The sequence below is a fragment of the Pelophylax lessonae genome (assembly GCF_965119305.1).
Source record: "Pelophylax lessonae genome assembly, chromosome: 1".
In the NCBI taxonomy this organism is placed as follows: Eukaryota; Metazoa; Chordata; class Amphibia; order Anura; family Ranidae; genus Pelophylax; species Pelophylax lessonae.
Window position 1 is genome coordinate 671,580,422 of NC_138768.1, and position 27,977 is coordinate 671,608,398.

General features: G+C 43.1%; 1 protein-coding gene across 4 annotated transcripts in view; it reads right to left on the bottom strand.

The window, feature by feature from the left end:
- Window positions 1–27,977, bottom strand: part of FBXW7 (F-box and WD repeat domain containing 7) — a 325,255-nt gene that overhangs the window by 47,684 nt on the left and 249,594 nt on the right. For 3 of the 4 annotated variants that reach the window (XM_082244066.1, XM_082244065.1, XM_082244067.1), the window contains one exon: window positions 1,369–1,451. In XM_082244066.1, the coding sequence (XP_082100192.1) occupies window positions 1,369–1,451 (83 nt within the window). Of the gene's footprint in view, window positions 1–1,368; window positions 1,452–3,562; window positions 3,842–27,977 lie in introns of those variants that run through there. The other variant, XM_082244068.1, reaches the window with a different exon arrangement.

Genomic DNA, 27,977 nt, shown 5'->3' on the forward strand with positions numbered 1-27,977 from the left:
TTCTATAAGGCTTCTGGCTTCAAAGCTTTAACGAATTATACTAAACTGATTGCTCCTCTGGGAAATCAGCTGGCAAAAAGTGTTGCAAGACATAAACAAGGCTTTAAACTGTAGATGACGTAGTATTGGATAAAAAAAAGAACCAAAAAAGCAAGAACCGAAAAAGATATATGAAAAACAATTTTGCCCCCAAAAAAAAGTTATCTGATATAACACAATGAGGGGAATTTACTAAGATGAGAGCAGACAGAATCATGAACAGTTATATATGGCAACCAATCAGCTTCTAGCTTTCATTTTCAAAGCTGATCTGAACAAGCCAAGGCTATTAGCTGATTGGTTCCTTTGCACAGCTGCTCCAGTTGTAGTAAATCCCACCCAATCTATATTTGTGAAGAACTGAGCTAACACTGAATCCACAGGGGCCACTTGCACTGTTAAACCAGCATCTTGTGGGTTAAGTGAAAATCTGCGTTAGGTCTTGCCACTGCAGGGAACTGTAAGGCCATGCAAATTTCAGAGTGAAGTGATTAAGTGTGACTGTAGAGGACAACTGTGCGAAGTGGCAGTGACAGTGGGAAGCGGGCAGAGGGGGGAAAAAAAGCATCAAAGAATAGCTCAGTCTTCTTTCCGCTGTGTTAGGTGCAGCTTTGGACTTTTGAATGCAAATAAGCACCTTGATTTTTGAAGTCACAAGGAATTTATTGTACATGTAGCACATCTATGGCTTGGCTAGTAATCTTTAGGACAGACAGGTGAACAAGAATGTGGCAAATATGAAGTGTTGGAGAGATGAAGGCACCTGCAGTATTGTAGCTATACAAGCCCTTATTTAGCACTAGCTAGACTGTCACTGGTCAAATCTCTGCATGCAGCATGATCTTCTCAAAGAAATCCACCCACTGCAGGCAATTTCCAATTAATGACATGTATATCGGCAGAAAGGTTTTACAAGGAGTTGCATTTTCTGTACGGTTGAAATGAAAAACACAAAAGGAAAAAGTAGTGTCATTCTAATTGCACTTCTTGCTCAGTACAGTGACCTGGCAGGATAAACAGTACTGACAGAATTAATAACCGCATATCAGAATTGCCATTAGCTTTGTTTTTGAATGCAAAATCTTTTAAAAGTAAAAGAGGACTGTTTTTTTCCCTCATACAACTTTGCTTACATCTTGTAAAATTGGGATTTTTTTTTTTTTTTTGGAGAGCTACCAATTAATCTGGTATTATTCACAACTAGAATCTACCCTCTGGAGTAGTAATGAAAGCAAAGCTGTGTTCAAATTAGAGAAGAAGCTGAGCAGCTGGTGAGACAGGATGTACACTCCAGTCATGACCAAAGCCACTATTATTCAATTGAATTACCTTGTGTACTCTGAGCCTTTGCAGGGTTTCTTCCCCAAAGAGAAAGAGCGGACCTCGGATCCATGGTCCAACTTTCTCTTCATCTGAAAACAAAAGAAAAAAGAAAAAAGGCATAAAACTGTGTCCAACAACCATGAAAGAAAGGTAAATACACTGGGGACAGGCAGAGAGAGTATTCAAATATTAATTGCATTTTAATATGACACTTTTCCACCTATTATCTCACTAGTGTAGATTATATCAAAACACCATACGTTCATAAACACACAATCCATAAAACATCTAAATGGTTATAGCAAGAAAGTAGAACACTGAAATCTCCAGTCTAATGGGTTAAGCAATAAATGCAGCAATTTTTATTTTTGTACATATTTGTATACAACTGACCATCATATATCACAATAAAGACACAACAAAACTACAAAGTATAATTTGTAGGGGCTCACCCAAATATCACATTTGTTCCTATATGCAGTGACTTCACAATCCCTCTATTGTACTAGAGCTGTAATAGCCACATTCAGAATACCTGTTGCAGGTTTTTAAATCACAGTAGGCAAAATAGGGTTTAGGCACTTAAAATTACTAATTTCCACTTTAAACATAAAAAAAAAAATATACAACTGTAAAGTAGGAGTTTGGTCTACAGAGATATCTAAGAGTTAAATTTTTGAAAGCCATTTAGAATTTGCATATCAAATAATTTTTAAATAAAATAAAATAGCGTGCCCTCCTTTTATATGGCTGTGACCTGCCATACTGTGAGAAGAGTGACTGCTGTGAGGACTCATGTTTAACTGTGCTTTGCCACCATGAGGTCCTTCTTCCACAGATGAAAGTCTTGTTTTACAATAATGCAGCCTCATCACTCATTTTACATCAACAAGTGTCAGAAATTAGCTGGTGATTTCTTGAACAAGTACCACCACTGGGATCACACAGGTTCCCACCACAAAGGTCTGCAAAAGTAATTACTGTTCCAAGTCATTAAATCAGGGATGTGCTTAGGACAACCCCAAGGGACCAAGATGATAAAGCAGGTTTCCCATATGATATAGCCTTTTGTTTTAAGACATGGAAGCACATCTGCTTCAAATGTTAGAGAATTTATAGTTGCAAAATAATATCACAGTGGCAATCAAGTGCTATATATTTTCATAACGCAGAACTTACTAACCTACATGGTGACGTTAAAAAATACATAAAGCGATGACGCACAGCACAGCCGTAGCTATCGTACTGCAGTATATTTTACTGAAGAGCATTAAAAATTAAATCAAGTGAGCAGTGATCAAAGCTTTACTTGTATTTTATACCTCTGAATACAGATGGAAGCGTCCTGCAAAGTTACTAAATGGAATCCACCACATTGGCAGACAAAATTAACATTCAGCACCATGCTCTCCTGCCGGTTAACCTTGTCAGCATGGGGTAACTAAAACCTGTGGACTGAAACTTCTCCAGCCGTAGATCCATCTCGCTCCTGGAAAAGCCATATGCCAGTTTGGTGCCAAACAAAGGCGCTGCCCATGCAGAGGAAAAACAGACCCTTCAGCATCCTAGGGTCATTGTGTACACACACACACAAAGCAGATCTCACCCTTCTCTACCAAGAAGGTGATGATTTACTTCTCAACAACTTGCTCTTCTCCATCACCCCTTCCTAGTCATCAGAAGTAGCACAATAAAGAGTGACTTGACAGATGCAGGCAATGCGTTATTTTAACCTTGCCAGGAAATCTTACCAGACTTGTCGGCAAATAGCTGGAGAAACGCTCCCATCCTGGAAGTTTACAATACTGCAAAGCTGCAGAAGGCATTTTTATTTTATTAAGGCACGCTTCCCCGGATTGTGATCATCTATTCAGATCCTTGCCAGCATGAGTCCTTGGCACGTAGAAGAAGCAGGATGATACCTCCACACCCCGGGCAGCGATCGGACAAGTGGGATGCAGATGAAGGTGACCAGACGATGAGAGCACACCACAGAGGAGCCAGCTTCCAGGGGAAATCTCATGCCAATGGATGTGTTCTGATCTGCATTGGGAATGCCATCTGCAGAACCAGGAGGGGAGGATGCTGGGTCTGTCTAATCAAACACCATCTCATCACCTTATTCTGCATCCCCCTTCCTTCCTTCATCGCATCCAATGCAGACTTTCTCCTCTACTCATCACATCCAGGCAGCACTTACTTTATAAAAGATCATTTTTAAAGTGCCGTAGAACCCCATGATTCCGGGAGGTGGGTGAGTGTCGGTGTAATCCCTGATCAGCGGCTGCGTGTGATGCCTCCTTGTGCACAGAAGATCCCGTGTCCAGGTAGGTCTAGTACACAGTCTGATGTGGACATGCTCGGACACGTTACCAGAAGAGAGCAGGCGGCTGGCACATCCAACTCCACACAGCAGCAGCAGCAGCGATCACACTGCCAGAGTCAGGAGCCCCACTGAGAGCAACTCCAGAGACTGAGCACGGGGGAGGGCGGAGCAGCATGGGGACCAGAGAGAGGAGGGGCGGTACACGGAGGAACCCCGCACCACCTATCATACACTGATTTCACAGCGGGGATCGCAATCTAGCTCCCCCTCCTAGAAGGAGCCGCAATGGTGCAGTCTGAGCTCCAGATACACAGCCCACACATCAATTATATGGAGATTCGGAGAGAGAGAGAGAAGGGGAGGGACCGGGGGAGGGCTGAGGACACACATAGCCTGACATCCGCCTGGGGCTACCCAACATCACCCTCCTACACTGACAGCACAGCATGCACTCCGATCTCCGCAACGCCCAACACCTGAGCTCCAGAGACCTTCCTCTATCACACTCCGATCACTTACCTCCCACTACACCCCCAACTTCCATCTCCAACATCACCCTCCTACACTGACAGCACAGCATGCACTCCGACCAACCACTCCAACACCTGAGCTCCAGAGACCTTCCTCCATCACTTACCTCCTACTACACCCACAACTTCCATCTCCAACATCACCCTCCTACACTGACAGCACAGCATGCACTCCGATCTCCGAGTCCGCAACGCCCAATCACTCCAACACCTGAGCTCCAGAGACCTTCCTCCATCACTTACCTCCTACTACACCCACAACTTCCATCTCCAACATCACCCTCCTACACTGACAGCACAGCATGCACTCTGATCTCCGCAACGCCCAACAACTCCAACACCTGAGCTCCAGAGACCTTCCTCCATCACATTCCGATCACTTACCTCCTACTACACCCCCAACTTCCATCTCCAACATCACCCTCCTACACTGACAGCACAGCATGCACTCCGATCTCCGCAACGCCCAATCACTCCAACACCTGAGCTCCAGAGACCTTCCTCTATCACACTCCGATCACTTACCTCCTACTACACCCACAACTTCCATCTCCAACATCACCCTCCTACCAGGGGCAGACTGGTAACTTTTGGCCCAGGGGGCAAGTACAAACCAGAAGCCCATGGTGTAGCGACTCAGCCCTCCTCCCACTCTGCCTCTTCCCGTCCGCCTCCTGACCCCCATTTCAAGTTTAAGCCCTGCTCCAGATAATCTCCACTTACTGGCTGCATCAGGGTTCCCAAACTGGCCAGCAGGGGGAAGTTGAGGGGAGCTGGGACAGCTCGGTCAGGGCTAGCCGGGGGAGAAGAGATTCCAGTGGGCCATGGAACCAGCCTCTGCTCAGACATAGTTTACACCATCCATGCTGGGGGGGGGGGAATGTCTTCATCTCGCACTCAGTAGGTTAGCAGTGGGACTTTTTACTTCTCTTCACCAAGAATTCTTTAGGCATGTCTGTGGCTGAAGCAGTGCAGCCTTTTTACGGGGCATCAGAGTGGCCCAGGGGAAAATTGCCCCCCTGCCCCCTACACTGACAGCACAACTTCCATCTCCAACATCACACTCCTACACTGACAGCACAGCATGCACTCTGATCTCCGCAACGCCCAGCCACTCAAACACTTGAGCTTCAGAGACCTTCCTCTATCACACTCTGGTCACCAACATATATCCTTCCACTGCACAAAATGCTACTTGCTTGGCAATCGTGACCATCCAATGCAGTGCTGCCAACCTCCCGCAGCATTTTTTTTTTTTTTTGCAGTCAACACAGCATTAACCAGTGCCTGATATTTAGAGCTGTAGAAATCACTGATTTTTAGAAAATGTAAATTTACTGACAGTTGGCAACTCTGATCCACTGGGTTACACCCCGGATACCCTTTGGCATTTTGTGTGGCCCTCTGGGCTCCTAAAACGCCAATCTGTGTTTCCCTATTGCCCTTTTATAGCAGCCATTTCAATTGTTCTCCTGCCTATGGGGGCAATTCAATATTGCTATTGCACCACTTATATGGCCTTACTTTATAAATTGTGCCTCATAAAAAAACAAAAAAAGAGCAACAATTTTGGTTCTGAAAGCAATTCATGCGGCAAATTCCGGAAGTTGCAATGTGCTCCTCTTTTACATTGTGAGCAACGCATGTGCCAAATTCAAAATAAAATACTAACTGATCATGTCTTACGAAAGAGGAGCTAATTAAGACTAACTTTATTTTTTAGCGTACAGATATTGATTTTGCTTGTGTCTCACATGCATTCTAAAAGTGGCACAGTGTGCTCCAAATTCAAGTACAAGTTCAAGTACAAGTTCTAGACAGGTACATGAGGATAAAGCATTCTGCACCACAATGTACGAGAGAAACCAGTCTTTTTGAATGACTGTCTCCTGAAACATGTCCCCAGTCTCCAAAAACTTCTACAGAATATTCACAGTTTCTGACCATCTCTTGTATCATGTCTGCAGTCTCTGACCATCTCTTGTATCATGCCTGCAGTCTCTGACCAGCTCTTCTATCATGTCTGCAGTCTCTGACCAGCTCTTCTATCATGCCTGCAGTCTCTGACCAGCTATCCTATCATGCCTGCAGTCTCTGACCAGCTCTTCTATCATGCCTGCAGTCTCTGACCAGCTATCCTATCATGCCTGCAGTCTCTGACCAGCTCTTCTATCATGCCTGCAGTCTCTGACCAGCTCTTCTATCATGCCTGCAGTCTCTGACCAGCTCTTCTATCATGCCTGCAGTCTCTGACCAGCTCTTCTATCATGCCTGCAGTCTCTGACCAGCTCTTCTATCATGCCTGCAGTCTCTGACCAGCTCTTCTATCATGCCTGCAGTCTCTGACCAGCTCTTCTATCATGCCTGCAGTCTCTGACCAGCTCTTCTATCATGCCTGCAGTCTCTGACCAGCTCTTCTATCATGCCTGCAGTCTCTGACCAGCTCTTCTATCATGCCTGCAGTCTCTGACCAGCTCTTCTATCATGCCTGCAGTCTCTGACCAGCTCTTCTATCATGCCTGCAGTCTCTGACCAGCTCTTCTATCATGCCTGCAGTCTCTGACCAGCTCTTCTATCATGCCTGCAGTCTCTGACCAGCTCTTCTATCATGCCTGCAGTCTCTGACCATCTCTTCTATCATGCCTGCAGTCTCTGACCATCTCTTCTATCATGTCTGAAGGCTCAGATCATCTTTTCTATCATATGTCTGCCCAGTCAATGGGATTCCAAGCTTCTTCTGTGTGTTGAAGCCAAAAACAGCCAACAGATTAGTATTTTCAGAAAGGGAGCTCAGAAATAGTAGCCCACTTTTGTGTATTGCTTTCTTCTAGAACCCACTAACTCTTCTTCCTTGTAATAATATGCACTTTACCACAACACACAGCAAAGCACATACGTGCACTGTGCAGTGCTGTATCTATTGAATGGCACCCAATGCACTATAGTGTAGTACATTACACATTTCTGTGACACTGCCAATTTTTGGGGCTTTTTAGTACACAGGCAGCCCATTATTTTTGATGGGGCAGGCTAATGTACTGCAAAATTGTAACTATACCCTTCAAGGAAACCTTTATTTTAGGACAGCTGTAGGCTGTTATTGCTGAACATTCCTATAAGAAATGTTAGATGCCTGGCTGTCATTAAGATCCATTATGGGCTTACCTAACCTGGAACAAGCATGTAGACCATGCAGAGTTCATACTTCTCTCTTCCCCACTAGAAACAACCAGGCAAGTAACAGTTTCTAGTCATCAGTGGCAGCCTGCAGGAATCATTCAAGAAAAATAACTACATTTAAAGGATAAGGATGTGACTGTGGTGAAGGCGGCTGTCTACTACCCACTCTTCATGGTCACAAATTCCAATGGTGGGATGAGTAAACACTATATACTACCTTTACAATGCCTTCCATTTCATTGTCAAGGACACCAGCTATACAAAAATGTATTATGCAGCTCTAAAAGCACTTCTGCTCATTTGTAGAGTATGTGAATCAGCTCATACAAACCTCCAGATCCATCTACGTTATACCAAGATTGTAAAAAAATAAAATCATGTCTATTATCTATTCTCTAAGGCCCTGTTTTTCAGCTCATAAAACGCTCATCTCTGAAGTCTCAAAATTCCCAACAAGGAAAATTTTATTCATTTCAATGGCCCCTGTTCACATATGAGCATTTTGTTACCTGAAGCAAAACGCCTAAAGCTCAAAAAAAGTACATGAGCTTCTTTTTTGGCAGATTACCAGCGTTTTTGTAAGATGTCAATGACTCCCTCCAAACACCTGCAAAAAACGCCTGAAACGGATATGCTCAGGTGTGAATGGAGCCTAAAGAAATGTATTTGACAAATATATTTTTATATTCCAATGCTCTCCATAGTAACATGATGTGCGACATCTCACAATACAACAGCACAAAAGATGAAACGTAATAAATCCCATATAAATTGATATGTAGGGACCCACTCATGAAAACAGACAAAGTAAAAAGTGGGAATCAATGAATGTAAATAACATACAAAAAAAAAATAATACTTAAACCATTACACAGAGGAGCCCTGAACCCCCCTTCTTGGATCCCCTTCTGGTACTCCAGGACCCTCCTTTTTGGTGTGCCCCTATAACAGGCTGCTATGGCCCTCGTTCCTGAGCAACATGGTGTAAGTCTATAGACACTCACAGTGCGGCTTGGCTCTGCCCCCTACTCACAGCATTTGGTAGGTTAATCAGCTCCTAGTATATTCTACGAAGTGAGCCCAAGATGGCTGTCTCACACCTGACCCAACAGAGGCTAAAGTGCTTTAAGTCTCCAGAGAGAAAAAGAGTTCTACAAATATAAATTAACCACTTGTGGACCAGAAGGATTTGTCCCCTTAATCAGTGGTCCTCAACTCCGGGTCTCGGGGCCCACTAACAGGCCAGATTTTAAGTATTACCTTAGGTAGAAGCAGACTAGAATACTGCAATCACTGAGCAGCAAATGAGATCACCTGGGATGTAATTTAGTTATCTTGCAAACCTGGCCTGTTAGTGTGTCCCGAGGACCGGAGTTGAGGACCACTGCCCTTAATGACCAGGCCATTTTTTTTGATTTGGCACTGCTTTATTTTAACGGACAATTGCGCTGTCGTGCGATGCTGTACCCCAATGAAATTGATGTCCTTTTTTTCCCCCACAAATAGAGCTTTCTTTTGGTGGTATTTGATCACCTGTGCAATTTTTATTTTTTGCACTATAAACAAAAAAAGAGAGAATTCTGAAAAACAAAAAAACAAACAATATTTTTCACATTCCGCTGTATAATATTCCCAAAAAAATATTTAAAAATCAAAAATTTTCATCCTTTTAGGCCAATTTGTAATCTGCTACATATTTTTGGTAACAAAAAAAATTGTAATAAGCATATTTTGATTGGTTTGCGCAAAAGTTATTGAGTCTACAAACTAGGGGAAAGATTTATGTCATTTTTATTTACTTTTTACTAGTAATGGCGATGATCTGCGATTTTTAGCGGGTCTGCGACATTGTGGTGGACAGATTGGACACCTGACATTTTTGGGGGGGATCAGTAACATTACTAAAGTATTCAGTGCTAAAAATATGCACTGTTACTGCAATAATGACACTGGCAGGGAAGAGGTTAATCCAGCGGTGATCAAAGGGTTAAGTGTGAGCCTAAGTGCCGGTTCACACTTGTGCGGTTTGCTAGATCGCATGTAATTCGGAGCGCACTGCTCCTTCATTACATGCGATCGCAGCAAACTTGCACATGAGGCTTTTTTTGAGCCGCATCAGAATCGGATCGCATAGTGGTTCACACTTGTGTGATCCGATTCTGTGCAAACTTGCAGATCGCACTGCGATATGCGATCGCAACTGGGGGTGTCAACTTTTAATTGACACCCCCTGCGTATCGCATATGGCACTTTGAGCTGCCAGATGTGCGGATGCGATTGCGGGAACACGCTGCATATTCGCAGTGTTCCCGCATCGCACAAGTGTGAACCGGCACTAAGGGAGTGACTTGTATAGATAAATATAGAAGGATCACTCTGTGATCACTTTCAGAATGAGCGGTCGGCTGTGTTTACAACAGCTGACCGTCGTCCTCTCTCAGCAATCGCAGCCGCCAGCCCAGTGGATCGGCATCCCCGCTGCCCCCAGCACTGCTCCAGTGAACCAATGTACCCATACATTGATTTGCGCAGCCATTTCAGCCTGGCGCAGTATATCTGTGGAGGGCGGTTGGCAAGCGGTTAAAAGGAAAGTACTAGGTAAGATTTTGTTAAAGTATAGCTAAAGTGTTTTTTTTTTTTTAGTTTTGGAGAGAGGGGAAAAGGATTAGAACAACCTGTCAGGTTTTATTGTTTTCTGTGCCCCCAGTTAGGGGGATTTACCCTCTCCGTTTGTCCAATTTATCGTTATCGAAAGTGAAATTAAAGAAAATCTAAAATTTTAGGTAGACATTGAAACAGTAAGTGGGAAATCTTCCAATGGGAACACTAGTTTTAGACTGATTTCTGATGTTATAGTAATCTTCTTAATAAATCTTTATTGAATTTCAAACAATAAACATACAAATACACAAGTATATAAGTAAAATATAAATGTACATATACATAAAGGAGAAAAAAAAACAACAGGAAACACAAAAAAAAAAAAAGGGGGGGGGGGGACAATATCCAGTGTGTATCTTATACTTATAGTAATCAACAAGATAAAATGTGAACTATTGGGTACCAATTGTATCTAATGTTTTCAGGTTATCTAAATGCGAATATTGACTAAAGGTCATCATGTACAGAGAGTATACAGTCTGGTTGTAACTGCCTTTATATTTTTGCAAAGCTATGCAATATGTGGACCTATACAGTCCATTTGATTCGTATCTAATCTGACCAACCCTTGTAGTGGTGCCGATGCATTACGTTTTTTTTTTTTTTTTTTTTTAAATTTTAGTTGAATTTGTCATTTTGTGACATTTCAATAAATGCAACACTTTTTTTTAGATTTAGAGAGGGATTAGGAAACTTGTCAAGTTTTTATTGCTTTCTTTGCCCCCATTAGGGAGATTTACCCTCTCCATATTTGTCCTATTTACCATTATCTCCACGAGTGAAAAAGTGAAAGTAAAAGAAAATTCCAAATTTTGAATTGAGACTAAAACAGAAACAGAGGGGACATCTTTCAGTGAGAACACAAGTTCTGGTGACACCCTGGTATTCCCTCACTTAGGAGACATTTTCTCTTGCTTCCTGTTTTGGCTATGGGACAGGAAGTGAAGTAAAATCTTCCCTTTGGGACACAGAAAGCAAAAAAAAACTGACAGTTTTGTCACTGTCACCTCACAATGAAAACAGTTGGCCATTAGTTAGACATAATGAGCACTCCTTTATTATACCCAACTAATTGTGGACACAGACAAATCCACATCAAAAATGCAGAATTCACCCATCCTCATATGACTACATCACTGTGCTCCCCTTTACAGTTCAGCCCCCATTACATTAATGTAAAGGGGACTGAACTGAAGAGGGCCACTGTAATGTGAGGGCTTGTGATGTGAAAAGAAATGGAGGACACTGTGGAACTGCTTTAAAAGAGAGAACTGTGATCTAAAGGGGGACTGTGGACACTATAAAGGGGGGTTGTGGTGTGAGGGGGGCGAAGGACAGACTCTGAATATCCAGTACACAGCTCCTCCGGTACCAGGAAAAATTGGCTGCCACAAAACTGGTCCCTGGTACCAAAAAGGTTGGGGACCACTGCTGTAGGGTACGTGTAGTGTTAAAAAGCTCAGTTACCTTTTATCCCCAGAAAGTGGAAGAAATTTCAATTGTATATTGCAAATCAGAGGTAAGCATTGCGTCTGATGATTATTAGCAATTATCCTGGGAGAAGAGCAACTGTCTGAGCAATCCATTTCAGAAGTTTAATACTTCTTCAGAGATCGGATAATCAGGGAGTGTCTGAAGAGGTGGCAGAATGCCCACATACAAGTGACTGATTTCTGATCTGGTAGTAATCGACAAGATGAAATTCCAACTGTATCTTAAGTTTTTGGGTACCAAATCTATCTAATGTTTTCAGGTTATCTAAACGCAAACATTGACTAAAGAGCATCATACATGTACAGAGAGTATACTGTCTGGTTGTAACAACTGCCTTTTTATCTACCATAACTATGTAATATTATGACCTATCTAGACCGACCATTTAATTGGTATACAATGGTTGGCCCTTGCAGTGGTACTGATGCATCACATGGGCTTTTTTTTTTAAAGATTTATTAAAATGTTACAAAATGACATATCATTTCTCTTTATGTACTGCAGCACAATGCAATAAAAAAAAAAGAAAAAAAATCAACAGGTCTAAAGTAAATTCCCTGTCTATGCACTGTGACTGTGCATTTGCCCACCACAGCTCAACACATAGTGTGAATCAGCCTTACTCTTCCCTTTTAGAATAAATGGCTGTAGTTAAAAATCTGTACGCTTCCTCTGGCAATCTTAAGCTAAACCTTTAGCAGTTAGTGTGGTATGCTATAATTAATACTGTCTATTTCTACTAAATGAAAGACTAGATCAAATAACACATGCTGTCACTTAAAAGGATTCTCCTTTGAGCAATGAAAACTACATAAAAATCCAGTAAATGTGTTACGGGAAAGCTTTTTCAGCTTTTAAAAAAACCACAGAAACTATACAAGTCACAATGCAGTATCGGGCAGGAAAATCTGTTCTATGTGTGTCAGTAACTGGAAGCTGCCCCTGCCTTGGGCTAGTAAACACAGCCTTCTTATTGGTATCATGTAACTATAGTATTGAGGGCCTACTGAAAACATTTTATTGTGGATGCAACAAAAGAATTCAGATAACCAACATACTATACTCTGCAGAGCTGCCAAACTTTAGTCTACTTCCATCCAGCACATCGTGTATGCACAGGACATTTCCATCGCTGTTATTTCATTGCTCTATAGGCTCATGCTCTGCTTTTACTAGGAAGAATAGGCCACCTAGCACGTACTGCTAATTCTTGCCCTTGGGATGCTCTCAGCCTCATGGGAGATGGCTCAGAGCGCTCACACCACGGAAAAGGAATGCCAAGCATGTAGAGGTCACACCACGCTCTTTGAAGCCTAGGTAACCTATTATCATTAACCTTGTGGTGTGTAGGTTGCAAGCAGTGAGGTCCCTGTCTACTGTAGGGAAATAGACAGTGCTGTCTAACCCTAAACAGGTGTTGCCAGTCCAATGAGTTTCACAAAGTCAGCACATGTGGCCAGATCTAATGATTTATTTATATGTAACAAAAGTTAGACATTTTAATAGGCTTAGTATAATGTGTTACATGGCTTCACCGATCATTGGAGTAAAAGTTATTCCTTCATGGCATTGCATAATCCTGGCAAACCGTTACCATGAAGCAGCAAAACAATCCAGTGATGACTCCAAGTTTATTTCTTTATTATATGACATGCTACTTACATATTACACATGCACAGTGTAGTCTCATTTTAAATTAGGAAGTCCTTTAATAATTCTTCAAGAAAAAAAAAGACTATTCTACGTCTATTACAAATGCCATGAGGACCACAAACTGTTAGAATTAGTCTAATTTTACAGCGCAGAGACTTCATACAGAATCACCCATGCACTGGCTGCATCAAACTGTCAAGAACATTCAGAGAGCAATAGAAGGCAATAGGTTCACACTGCTACAGGTGGTTGTGGGTCAGCATGTAAACTGCACACAATTCCCACCTGAAAACACCCACAGCCCTTTTGCAGACGTGCAAGGGTGCCATTCATTTTTTTTTTTTAAAAGCACCCCCATGAATTGGAAAAATTTTGAAAAGGTGCAGGAGCCTTTTCCCTGCAGGTTCACCAGCCTATTCAAATGAATGGGCACCTGTGTCCACACAAACATGGCACACCGAAAACAAAAAAGTGTGCAGTATATCAAAGCCTATCTGTGTAAGTAAAATAAATAAATAAAATAATGCAAAAAACCTTGGCACACGTGAGAGGTGACCCACATTCCCTGGCCCTCATACTACCTTACATCTAAATGACAGGGGTCATGAAGACAAAAGAAAAAGGGAGGAAGATAAGGGGTGGGAGTGGTGTAGTTAATGAAATTAATAGAAATCTAATACCCCATACAAATCAATATTGGAAATCAGATTTTTATATTTTTTTTCCAGGCCAAATCTCAAACATTATTAAATAGCAGCAATGTTCTAACCTTTCGCCACTCCTTTATCCATGTTTAGCGTGGATGGGGAAATCCCTTTACTTTTGCAGATGTATATCTATAGTATATATTACAGTAGTTTGTTCCGAATATCTTGGAGAACTGAGCACAAAAACAAAAATGATATACTTTCCTCTCTATTTACTACTGCTAGCAGCATAAGGGTTACAAATAGTCAATGTTGATTGAGAGAGTGAATTTAGGCTTTAACGATATTGGATGCATGTTTGGGGTTGTGGTCCTGCTGCAGAATAAATGTGCGGCCAATCACATGCCTCCCTGATGGTTTGACATAATGGATAAGTTATTTCTAAATATTGAAGACACCATTGATCCTGATCAAATCTCCAACTCTGTAGAATTGCAGCCCCAAACTTACAAGGAAGCTCCACCATGCTTCACTGTTGCCCGCAGACACTCATTATTGTAATGCTTCCCAGCCTTTCAGGGAAACAAACTGCCTCCTGCTACAGCCAAATTACACTATTTTTTAAATTCTGCTATATAACATTCCCAAAAAAAAAATTAAAAATCATATTTTTTTATCCATTTAGGCCAATTTGTATTCTGCTACATATTTTTGGTAAAAAAATCCCAATAAGTGTATGTTGATTGGTTTGCGCAAACGTTATCGCGTCTACAAACTAGGGGAAAGATTTATGTAATTTTTATTTTTTTTCTAGTAATGGCGGTGATCAGCGATCTTTAGCGGGACTGCAGACAGACCGGACCCCTGACATTTTTTACACTTTGGGGGGGGGGGGGGGGGGAACCAGTGACATTACTACAGGAATCCATGCTTAAAATATGCACTGTTACTGTAATAATGGCATTGGCAGGGAAGGGGTAGGTACACAGTAGGTAATCAAGGGGTTAATTGTAAGCCTAGGGGAGTGTTTATTAACTGTGGGGGGATGGGCTTTTGAAATGACCATAGAGACCTATGATCCTATATAGAAGGATCACAGGCACTCTGATCATTCCAGACAGAACGGTCAACTGTGTTTACAACAGCTGCCCGTCCTCTCTCAGCGGGGAGCAATCGTGGGTGGCCAGCAGCAAATCGAGGCCGTGGGTCCTGTGCATCGGCATCCCCGCTGCCTAGTGGGGGTGGGAGCGCCCTCGCCCCCTAGCACTGGGCGTGCGACCGACGTAGTCCTACATCAGTTCGCGCAGGAGGGGCTGCCTGCCGCAGTAAAACTGTGGCGGGTGGTCCGGAACTGGTTAAGGACCAGGCCTATTTCTGACACTTGTTGCTTACAAGTTAAAATCAGTATTTTTTGAACCCCCAAACATTATATATTTTTTCAGCAGAGACCCTAGGGAATAAAATGGAGATCGTTGCAATACTTTGTCAGACCGTATTTGCGCAGCGGTCTTACAAACGCAATATTTGTGCAAAAAAAATGGATTTTTGTAAAATCTTACCGTAAAATCCTTTTCTCTTAAGCTCATTGACAGACGTAGTCCTCCTTCATTAATATCAACTCGGGTTATACTGCCCTCTACAGGAGTAGGACTAGACAGGAAAGAAAATGTTCTGGCCACACCTTAGGGGCAGTCCCAGAGGGTATATCCTCTCTCTCTCTCTGCTACAGCAAATCAGTTATGTCACAAAGCAGTGTTTAGAGAATTTAACCCAACCCAACTCAAAAACAGAGGGGCGGGTACTACGTCTGTCAATGAGCTTAAGAGAAAAGGATTTTACGGTAAGATTTTACAAAAATCCATTTTTCTCTGTCGCTCATTGACAGACGTAGTCCTCCTTGATTAATATCAACTCGGGACGTCCCAAAGCAGTACCACAAATGAGGGGTGGGAAAATGGAAATCAAAATCCAATCTAGAAGGCCCAACTGGTGCCAACTAGAAGTTTTAAAGGCTCATCAATCAAAGGATGAGACTCAACTGAAATTCCAACGGAAAAAAACCCTCGAGGTAGACCACCGGTCTCCTCAAATTGCGGCCTGCAAACCCTTGCGGCCAAATGAGGCATCCGCCGATGCCATCACATCAACTTTATAAAATTTTGTAAAGGTATGCACCGACGACCAGGTGGCCGCCTTGCACACCTGGACCACTGACGCCTGATGGCGGTAGGCCCAGGAAGTACTGAGCGCTCGAGTGGAGTGCGCCTTAACAGGGAACAGAGGATTCCGACCCCTAATCGAATAAGTCTGTACCACCGTCTGTCTAATCCATTTGGAGATAGTCGCGGCAGATGCAGGCAACCCCTTTCTGGGGCCATCCGTGATCACAAAAAGTGAATCCGTCTTACGGAACGATTCCGTAGCCTTCAGGTATACCCTGATTGCCCGAACCACATGAAAGGAATGCAACGCATATTCCCGAGGATGATTGGGCTAAGGACACAAGGAAGGTAGCACAATATCTTCATTCAGATGAAAGTCTGAAACCACCTTAGGAAGAAAGGATGGCTTCGGATGAAGAACTACCTTATCCCTATAAACCACTAGATATGGGGAATGGCATGATAATGCAGCCAGTTCTGACACCCTGCGTGCAGAAGTGATAGCCACCAAGAAGGCCACCTTCTGGGATAATGTAAGCAAGGGAATCTCCCTGATATTTTCAAAGGGAGGTTTCTGCAGAACCGACAAAACCAAATTAAGATCCCAGGGCGGTAAGGGCGCGCGGACTGGACCAAGTGCCCTGGATGAAATTCCGCACCAAGGAATGAGTAGCCAAAGGCTTCTGAAAGAAGATTGCTAATGCTGAAACCTGACCCTTGATAGTGCTCAAGGATAGTTTCTGCTCAACCCCCTTTTGCAGAAAAGCCAAGATTCGGGTCACCGAATAGGTACGTGGGGGAAATCCCAAAGATTCACACCACGCGATATAAGTCTTCCGTGTGCGATAATAGACTTTGCTGGAAGTCGCTTTCCTTGCTTTAATTAGAGTAGGAATAACTGAAGCCGACAACCCTCTGTCCTTCAGTACCTGGGTCTCAATGGCCAGGCCATTAAAACCAGCGACTGCAAAGCACGATGGAAGATCGGTCCTTGAGACCGCAGATCCTCCCTGAGAGGAAGACTCCAAGGAGCGTTCGCGACTAGCATGTCCAAGTCGGCCTGACCGGCTTGACGAGGCTAGCCTAGAATTTCCAGGATAACTGGAGTTCCCTCCATCTCTATCCTGCGGAGAAATTTCAGCAGCAATCTGAGAGGAGGGAAGACATAGTAGCTGACACTGCCTTTACAGGCCGTTCAGCGCGTCTGCTGCGTACGCTAGAGGATCGCGGGCGCGCGTTACCAACCTCCGCGCCTTCCTGTTGAGCCGATATGCCAACAGATCCACCTCCGGGATGCTCTGATGAAGACACAGATGGTGAAATCCTTGGTGATCGACCCAAGTCATCACCCTGATATTGTCTGACTGGATCCGAACCAGGCTGCCCTAGAGCTGCTTGCTCCAGGCAATCCGACAAAGTCTGATCGCTCTCTGTTCCCACACATTTATCAGAAACTTGATTCCTATCAGGAGTGATGATTTCTCCTGGTTGAGCATTAGGGACCGAAGTCACCAGACTAGAGGCTCCTTGGTCCGCTTGCTCAACCGGATCCGATTCCTGGAGGGAACTGAGAATGATCTTTGGAAAAGGTAAAGAAAAATAATCTGTTCAGGGAACGGGAACTACCGCTCCCTGTAGCACCTAAATGTTGGAAGGGAAGAATCGCACCGGTAGCAGTGATCGACACTCGATCTTGTATCCTGATCGTATGATCTCCTGAACCCCTTAGTCCGGGATTCAGGAAGGCCCTAGATCTGAACACCGGTGAAGACGTTCCCCCACCCCTAAGCCGGGTGGGGGCGCACCTTCAGGCTGTATTAGCCTTAACTTCAGGCTTGGCTGAGTTTGCCTTTTGTTTGCCCGACCAGCGCCTCTTGAACCCTCCTAGAGGGGCTTTGCCTTTCCTGCTCGCCCCAGCGGAGCGAACGAACCCTTTATGAGCGCCAAAGAAAGGTCCACGCTTGTTACGAGGTCCTTTAGCTTTAGCAGCCTGCGGCAAAAAAGTGCTCTTGCCCCCAGTGACATCCTAAATGATCTCATCTAGGGTGGCCCCAAATAGGCGATTCCCCTGAAAGGGGAGATTCGCCAAGGCTTTTTTGGAACCTAGATCCGCCGACCAGCATTTTAACCACAGCACACGTCGAGGACTACCGCTGACATCGATGCATGCCCTAACAAGGGGGTGGCATCCAGGGCTGCGTCACAGACGAACTGCAGTCCTTGTATAATTTGTTACATCAAATCAGATGCTGCCTGGGGGATACCTTTCCCCTTTAGGTCATGGCGTAACAATTTTGCCCATTCCGTTAATGTTTGTGAAACTAAACCAATGACAATCACTGGTCTAAAGGCTGACCCTATCAGGGAAAAAATAGTGCGGGACTCCGCTTCCATCTTCCGATCCACCGGATCCTTAAAGGACAGAGCGTCCTCCAACGGGATAACAGTGGCTTTATTCAGTCTGGAAATAGGTGGATCCACCACTGGTGGTACCGTCCATTTCTTAATGAGGGATTCCTCAAACGGATAGCGTCTAGCAATGCGCTTGGAAACAGTAAGGGTACGTTTTGGATGATCCCTTTCCTCTTTAATTTTATTACCAAAACATTTGGGTAAGGGAAAAACCTTCGCCGTCTTGGTAGGTTTACTAGTACCAAAGGGAATTTCCATCTCGGTTACCTCTGCCGGTAAAACCTCAAGTCTTAAAGTTTCCCGGACCGACACAACTAGTGTGTCCACCAATGCTTCTTCTTGTGCTATGGCGGAGGCAGGAACGTCCTCCTCACTGTCTGAGGGAACTTTACCTGAGACAACAGCCCCTGCAGAGGGACCTGCAGCTGCAATGACCATCTCAGAATCTGAATCTGAAGTATCAGATGAAATAGGGGTAGGCGGGGGTCGCTTTCTTGACCCCCGTCCCTGACAGGCCATCTCCACCCGGGATACCAAAGACTCCAAAACTGCTCTAAATGCATCAATATTCTGTGAACTGGAGGGTCCTGTGGCCACCTCGAGGGGATCAGGTGGGGGTACCTGTGTGGCAGGGTCCATGATTATTCCAGACACTTGCCGGAAAAAAATAATTTGCAAAAAAAAAAAAAAACTTTTTTTTTTTTTTTTTCTTTAGACCCCCAGCGCCACAGCGCCCCTCAGTGTTACCTGCTTTAGGACCCCTACAGAGAGAGAGAGAGAGAGAGAGAGAGACCCCAAGGCTCACCACTTGATGCTCAGAAGTTTCAATACAACCTGTTCCAGCACTGTCTATTACAGACAGAAAGTCTTTGGCTTGCTTTCCTGGGTGAAAGGAGGCGGCTCCGCCCCTTTACACGCCTTCCGGCGCCTCCCCATAGCTCCTCGAGGTGTTTGGTCACCTCAAACATGGCCGCCCCCATGCTGGAGACACGAGGCTACGCCAATATGGCGGCCTCGTGCGATCTGCAAGTCAATGGCGGCGGCCTATGTAGGATAGCGGCGGCTAGCAGCGGCCTGCGGGATGTATATATTCGGCCTGGCGGCCTGCGGGAGTGCCTAGGCCCCACAAACTTCACCATGAATGGTGATAAGCCTGGCCGGCGGTACAGGATCCTGGCCGCATGCGGTCCGTGGGCCGTCGGGAGGCTGTGCACCGGTTGCTGGAGGAATGGCGATCTGGACTGCAGTAACTCAGGCATAGGCATCGGCCTGTGTACACACTCTGACAGGTAGGATACCTTTTACTTCAATAGTAATGCCTTTAGGTACTGCCACTGACTTCAGTCACCCTTACAGTCTTACAATGACTTTAGATAGTCCGCTCCCAAACCAAGCCTCCTGGTTTCTATTCACAAAAAATCACACTCAAATTGGGGGATCTGTGACCTGTAATAGGATAGAGGGGAGACCCATCCTACCATCCCAGAGAGGGGCCCGCGTCCACCACAAACCCGACAGGGGGAGAAGGGGAACATTCTACTCACCATACCGGAACCAGGCGGGCGCCAACTCCTGACAGAACCCCTCTCCACCGGGGTGGGGGGGCTGTCGACCAATACGGACGCGGTGACTCTGTTGGTCATTGGCGTCCAGGCGAGACGTTTAACTCGCAGGGTCAGTCCCCGTCCAGTGGGACTATGTCGCGGCCGACCCAGCGCGGAGCTATGGCCTGCACGCGCTCGTAGGCTGAACTGGGGTGACCACTGGATCTCAACATCCAGCCCGTCGCCCAGTTCCAGCGTGCTTGCTTGAAGATCTCACAGGAACACTGGAGAAAAAAAGCTGTCTAAAAAAAAAAAATCTTTCTAAGAAAAAATTCCTGCCAGGACCAAAGATCCTAGCAAGGCATCTAGGTCCTTACTCCTAACTAGACAGAAAAAAACTGATTTTCTGTAGCAGAGAGAGAGAGGATATACCCTCTGGGACTGCCCCTAAGGTGTGGCCAGAACGTTTTCTTTCCTGTCTAGTCCTACTCCTGTAGAGGGCAGTATAACCCGAGTTGATATTAATCAAGGAGGACTACGTCTGTCAATGAGCGACAGAGAAATACACTTTAAATAAAAAAATAAGAAAACCATAAAGCCCAATTTTTTTTATAATGTGAAAGATAATGTTAAGCCACGTAAATTAATATGTCAGGCTTCAAAATTGCGCATGCTCGTGGAATGGTGACAAAGTATTGGTACTTAAAATTCTCCAAAGGAGACGCTTTAAACTGGTAACCTGTAGAAATGTTTAGAGTTACAGGGGAGGTCTAAGATAATTAAGAAAATAAGAAAATTCCTGAGATTATGGCAGCAGACCGCTATTTAAAGTCAAAGTACCGACGTAAAACTGCAACGTGCCGGTCTGGAAGTGTTTAAAAAACTGTTTCAAACTACATACGAAATTGATGATCATTAGAACCTGCTTGGTATTATTTGGTAATCACACACCCGACTCTAATCCTCCAAAACCTCTGACTTGCAAGTGCACAAAGTATGCAAGTGTAAGGCTGGCCATACATTATACAATTTTCTTCTACAACTTTCCTTTAGATTTACCAAAACCATATAATATGGGGTCACACCTAAACACTTTAATTTCTGTATGCAATCAGGCAGGCCTTTGTACTACACAGTTAAAGGTAAATCTAAAGGAAATTGAACAAGAAAATGGTATATTGTATGGCCAGCTTCAGAACTGATGCTAGTTTGAAGCCAAAGGGTAGTCACACGAAATTTTGATTTGATTTAGCTTTTTCTTCTGTTCATCAACCTTGAATTATGTAAATTGATGAAACTAATCATTTTTTTTTTTCTCTAAACAATTCTTTCTTACACCTGTCTAAAACTTTTGCACAGTACTGTATACATAAAGACAATTCAAGGTTGTATCGCTCTGTGTAGGTGTGTGTGTATATTAATATATATATATATATATATATATATATATATATATATATATATATATATATATATATATATATATATATATATATATACATATACACACACACGCTGTATATTTTTATGTGAATGTTGGTATTTTTGGAAAAGTAGAGTAGATAATGACAATCTTTTATCCTTCTATATGTAAGATTTTAAGGAGAAGTAAACCATTTAATTATTGTGAATTTCTTCCTCTTCCATCGGTTCTTTCTTCCCAACTGTCTGGCTCTCAGTCTTTAATTAAGCTCAGGAAATTATAGAGCATGTGTCAATATAAACCACTTTTGCTTTGGTAACTTGGTCCTCTTTGACTTCACAGGCTGTCTGTAGTCTGTAGTGTAATTCTGTCTATGATTAACATACATAGGCATTATCTTAGACATTGTTATTATGTGCAGTTTCTACTTGCTAATTGTTAGCACAAAACTGAAAATTTGGTGAAATTCTGTGTATTATACTTTTGCACAAGAATACACACATGTATCAAAGCCAATTTCTGGAAAAAGTGGGGACATGTTAGAATGTCTGTTAAGGCTTTCTTTCCATGAGTCTCCCCTTGGTGAGATTTTCAGTTACTTTCTATTTAACCACTTGCTGACCAGCTGCCGCAGTTATACGGTGGCAGGCTCCTGTGAATCTCTGCATTTGTACAGCAGTTTGTGGGAGCGATCCTGGGGGCCCACGCGCCCACTTACCAGTGGGGAAGCTGATCCATGGGGCCAGCGGCCGCGATTGCCACTTGGCACCTGCAATTGCTCAGTGAAGAGAAAACAGCGGTCTCCTGTTGTAAACACAGCAGACCGTTGTTCTCTCAAGAATCAATACAGAGCTCCTGTGATCCTCCTATTTAGGAACACAGGTCTCTGTATTGATTTCACAAGCCCATCCCCCACAGTTAGAAAACAGCCCCTAGGCTCACATTTAACCCTTTGATCGCCCCTGGGTTAACCCCTTTCCTGCCAGTGTCATTAGTACAGTAACAGTGCATATTTTTAGCACTGATTACTGTAGTAATGTCACTTGTCCCCCTAAAAGTGTAAAAAATGTCAGTTAGGGGGTCCGATCTGTCTGCCGCAGTCCCATTAAAAATCGCAGATCGCCGCCATTAGTAGTAAAAAAATAAATAAAAATGACAAATCTTTCCACTAGTTTGTAGACGCAATCATTTTTGGGCAAAACAATCAACATACACTCATTTTTTACCAAAAACATGTAGCAGAATACAAATTGTCCTAAAAGGATGAAAAGTTTTGATTTTTAAATGTTTTTTTTTTTTTGGGGAATATTTCATAGCAGAAAGTAAAAAATATTGTTTTTTTTTTTTCAGAATTGTTGCCCTTTTTTTGTTTATAGCACAAAAAATAAAAAAATCGCTAAGGTTATCAAATACCACTAAAAGAAAGCTCTACTTGTGGGGGGAAAAAAGGACATCAATTTTATTTGGGTACAGCGTCGAAGGACCGCGCAATTGTCCGTTAAAGTAACGCAGTGACTAATCGCAAAAAATGGCCTGGTCATTAAGGGGGAAAATCCTCTGATCCAGAAGTGGTTAAATGGGCATCAGTAAAAGGAAATCTCCTCAACAGGCAACAGAGATACAGCTAGAACCGCTAATTTGATGGTAGAATGGGATTAAACCCTTATCAGGTTTTGACAGATTTTTGTGTCCTATTGGGGAGATTTCCCCCAAGTTTCTCTTCAGGTAAGAGATGTATGAAGAACAGAAGCTGAGGCCTTAACATATTCTATAACCTTTTATTTGTGCAGTTTATAAAAAATCCAAGAGTTCTGCTCTAAAAAGTAAAACAATTCAATACTTTTAAAGAGAATGCCTTGGAACAAGCATGCAGCAAGTAAAGTTAGAATGATGTCAGGATTTCTCATTTATATCCTTGTTTTTGGTTAGTAGTAGTAGTAAAGTAGTTGATTCTGCATATCAACCACTATCATTTTCAGAAGGAATTAAGGTCAGAAAAGGAAAGAGGTCAGCGAAGGCAGAACCTCCTCAATTTGCCTTGGTACAGGTTTACTTTAATAGGACTAAAACATTTCAACCCTCTACAGCAGGGGTACTCAACCTTTTGAATGGCAAGGGCCACAGAGATTTGGTAATTGGTCATAGGCCACAATGAACTGTGGGGTTTTACAGCCGCCAAACCACAAAACCTTTATACGGGTACTTTCACATTGATGGGTGCAGCACAGTGCATCTGTGGCTTGCCTGCACTGTGCTGCACCCATCTATTACTTTTACATCTTGCCGGTGTGGTGCACTTTCTGAAAGTGCACCAAACCTGTAGGATATAACATAAGTCTATGGCTCAGTGCAGCTAACCCACAGGAAAGACGCAGGTGCACTGCACCTGCAGACCAGTGTGAAAGCAGCCCCATAACATTTTTTTTATACATGCTAACATGCCCATTGCAAAAGTTCAGTGTATGCAATGTTTATTACACTGACCATATCCAGCTTCTGTTGGCATCTAAGCCGTTAGAAAGGAGCTGGCACTACAAGGGAAGCATCAGCTTATGCAGCTCCTGCTCCCTCCAGGACCACCTGCTTCCTTTGCTGCTAGTGCCGGCTCCATGCACTGTGATAGTAGGTTGGCACTTCTTGGATCGCAATCTGGGTTTTTTCCATCCCAGGGTATGGGCTTGCTTCTCTGGTTTGAGGTCGCGGGCCACATCCAAGGGCACGGTGGACCACGGGTTGAGCACCCCTGTTCTACAGGGAGTACACGTTTCACCAGTTCATCAGTGAGAATACATCATAAATGCCTTGTTGACCATCACACTGCTACATACATTAGGGTTGTTTTTAGACACCGTTGACACTACTCTGACCAAGAAGAAAGTCCAGTGTCTAGAATATATCTCTTTCTACTTAATTGAAAAGCAAGTCACAATTCTTGGCTGAAGGAACATTTAGCACATTAAAAAGGTACATAAAGTTACTTGAAGGACACTTCCGAAAGACTTGTACAAGTTTTTTCATGTTCATGCCCAGCAATATGAAACGGGGGGGAACTGATCCTACGAAAGTCATTTCAAAAAAGCCGAAAGTACAAAGTGAAAGAAAAAAAAAAAGAAGGATTTGTGCTAGCTCATATGTATATTGCAGCAGCAGATAATTAGTTCACTATTATACGGTACTCTACTATCTGCAGGGTGGACTGGAAATCTCACACTTTCATATACTTTCAGTTTCTGCATAATATTTTACTGATTGGGTGTATAAATTACAAAACTGCAACACCTAAATCAAAATGGGTACATTTTCTAATTATTAACAAGGAGTAACATAGCCATACACAAGCAAAACCTAACAACCTATATATTTAGGTTTATATTATGCTGGGAGTATCCTTGAAAATAAGTTTTCACATGCAATTTTCTGTATCCAGAAGTAGACTTTTAACCCTGAGGGCAAAATCACTCACTTTAGGGCCCATGCACACAGGACATTCTTTGAGCTGCTTTTAGGGGCGTCTGACCTTTTTTTTACTGCCTCTGAACTCACCTCCATATTAGCCTAAGTGTCCATGACCACAAACGTATAGTGAAGTTTGGAGGCATAAGCCTTTGGGGGCAATTAAAAAAACAAAAAGGACTGCAGGGTCCTGCAACATTTTATGTAAAGCAGTATGGGTGGTCTGGTATTAATAAAATGTCTGATTTTGGCTACATATCATCATACTGCAGGTATATAATGATTGCTTCAGCTCCGGTCAAGGCAGAAAAGTAAATTCCATGTGCACCTGGCACCAAAGCCTGAGTCAGTGTCCACAAACACTGAAATAACGCAACTAATGCTTCAATAAACAGAAAAATATATTGCTTTAAACAGAGAAAATAAATGGTAGAGGTGCACAGGAATTCATATGAACAGACAAGTCCCTTCTACGTGTCCAGAATTCATACAAACCCAAGACTGAGGAGTACCTGTTACCTGCACCAATCCCCCTACTCACGGTATGCACTTACACATTACTTACATTATTTTCCAGGTCTCACTGACAGTATCTTGATCATCAGTTCAGTCCCAACAGTGCCCACCAGCGCTGCCAATCAATGCCCACCAGTACCTCCTCATCACTGTCACCTACCATTGCCTATCCGTGCCGCCTTCCAGTGACCTTTCGTGCCACCTCAGAAGTGCACATCAGTGAAGGGAAAAAAATTACCTGTCTGAAAAATTGTATAAAAACTATTAAAAAAAGTGTCTTATTTTGTTTATTTAGCAAAAAATAAAAAACCCAGTGGTGAATAAATACCACCCAAAGAAAAGCTCTATTTGTGTGAAAAAAAAAAACATTTTTATATGGGTACAGTGTAGCATGACTGCACAATTGTCATTCAAAGTGTTAAGTGTTGAAAATTGGCTTGGGCAGAAAGGGGGTAAAAGTGCCCAGTAGGCAAATGGTCAAAGGGAAAAACTGTAGGCACGCCCTGGCATTAACACAGAGGCACTGACATTATATAAGCCTCTTCTGTACCAACCCATCCTGTGTTCAGTTTAGTCACGGTCACAGCAGATGGTACTGGGGCACAAAGCTGAGTGTAGGAATCCCCCTCCATCCTGACACTCAGAGCTATGAATCACAGCTGGAGTACAGCATGCTATTACTCTCGCTACAAGACATGGCAAGTGTGGAACAGTATGAGCCACTTTCTGTGTTGTAATCAATACAATAGCCTTTTGCCATTCTAAACAACTGTGCTGTCATCTACACACAATTTCAAATACGAAGGAACTCCCAAAACCAATTTAAAAGACAATTTTGATTTCTTAACCACTTGTCTACCGCAGTCATTTTTAATGTTTCCCACACGCTAAAATCTGACATTTGTTTTGCTATAAATTCATTTAATTACTTCAACCCCTTAGAACATACCTGTATATCCTTGGGTTGAAGTGGTTATACTAGGAAGCACCTGCAGGCATCATCCCAGTATAAAAATTTTCAGCCAGCATTAGGATTTCTTATAGCAGTAATACGAGCAGCTATCCAGCAACATCTTATGCCTGCCCATCTGACTTTACCGGGCTCTCCTGATCGGGAAGCCTGGTACCGCCGCTGGGTCCTGCCTCCCCTGTAATGTAAGAAACCGCAAGAGATGAAGATTTTATCCCTTCTGGTTTCAGTTCGGGGTTTAAAAGCCATTAATGGCTTGTAAAGCATCTGATCAAACTTCTAGAACGAGAGCAAACATTTTAGCGCCATATCTCCTGCGTAACTCTAAATTGGTAACCTGTAAAGACATTTAAAGTTTCACCTATAGAGATTTTTAGGTACTGTAGTATGGTGCCGTTCCACGGGTCTACACAATTTTAAAGTGGGACAAGTTAAGTATCTAATTACTCTGTAACATCATCTTTTATATTTGACCTAAATTGGGCATGTTATTGTTTTTCCGTACACTCAAATTTATTTTTTTCCTAAATATTTGCATTTTAAAAAAGTTATGCAACGATCATGCAACATAGAAAATAGCAGAAACCACCATTTTATTCTCCAGGGTGTCTGCTTTAATACAATATATAAAATGTGGGCGTTCCAAGTAATTTTCAAGCAAAAAAATTGGATTTTTTTACTTACCGTAAAACCCATTTCTCTGAGTTCATCGATGGATACAGCACTTCATAAATCATAAGTAGTGGGTTATACGGCCTCCTCCAGGAGTAGGACTAGGCAGAACAAAAAACACCTGGCTACGCCCATGGGCCACCCCGAGCGGGTATATAGTCCCCCTCTCTGCTCTAGGTAATCAGTTTAGTAGCAAGCAGTATTAGATGTATCAGAACTCCAAAGAGGAGTTGGTGCTGTGTCCGTCGAACTCAGAGAAATGGATTTTACGGTAAGTACAAAAATCCCATTTTCTCTTTCGTTCATCAATGGACACGGTGCTCCATAAATCATAACTAGTGGGATGTCCAAAAGCAGTGTCAAAAGAAAAACGAGGGGTGGGGAAAATAACCCAAAGATAAACATAAGAGCCCTTAACCAGGACACAGGAGCCACATGTCGAAACCCCCTAAATGAAGGTACGAACTAAAAAGTGCGTAGCTAGGGGTCGCTAAAAGAAGATTGCCAGTGCAGACACCTGGCCCTTGATGGTATTTAAGGCCAACTTCTGATCAACGCCCTGTTGAAAAAAGGTTAAGATCCGAGCCACAGAAAAGAATAGAGGATGAGCGCCATTAAACTCTCACCAAGAAATGTATGCCTTTCACGTACGATGGCATCTTGCTGAAAGACGACTTCCTCACCTTGACCATAGCAGGGAACACTGATCTAGACAGACCTCTATCCCTCAGTAACTGGCTTTCAATAGCTAAGCCAATTAAAACCAGCGACTGTAAAGCAGGATGGTAGATCAGCCCTTGGGATAACTGGTCTTCTCACCAGAATGATTGGAAGATACTCGCTCTTTGGGGACCACAAAGGGTATTTTGGTTGTTCCTATTCCTTACAGGAAAACCTGTCAAAATAAGGCACACAAGGAAAACACCTTTGAAGTACGATGCGACTTGTGCAGGTCTGACCATCCCTGGAGGT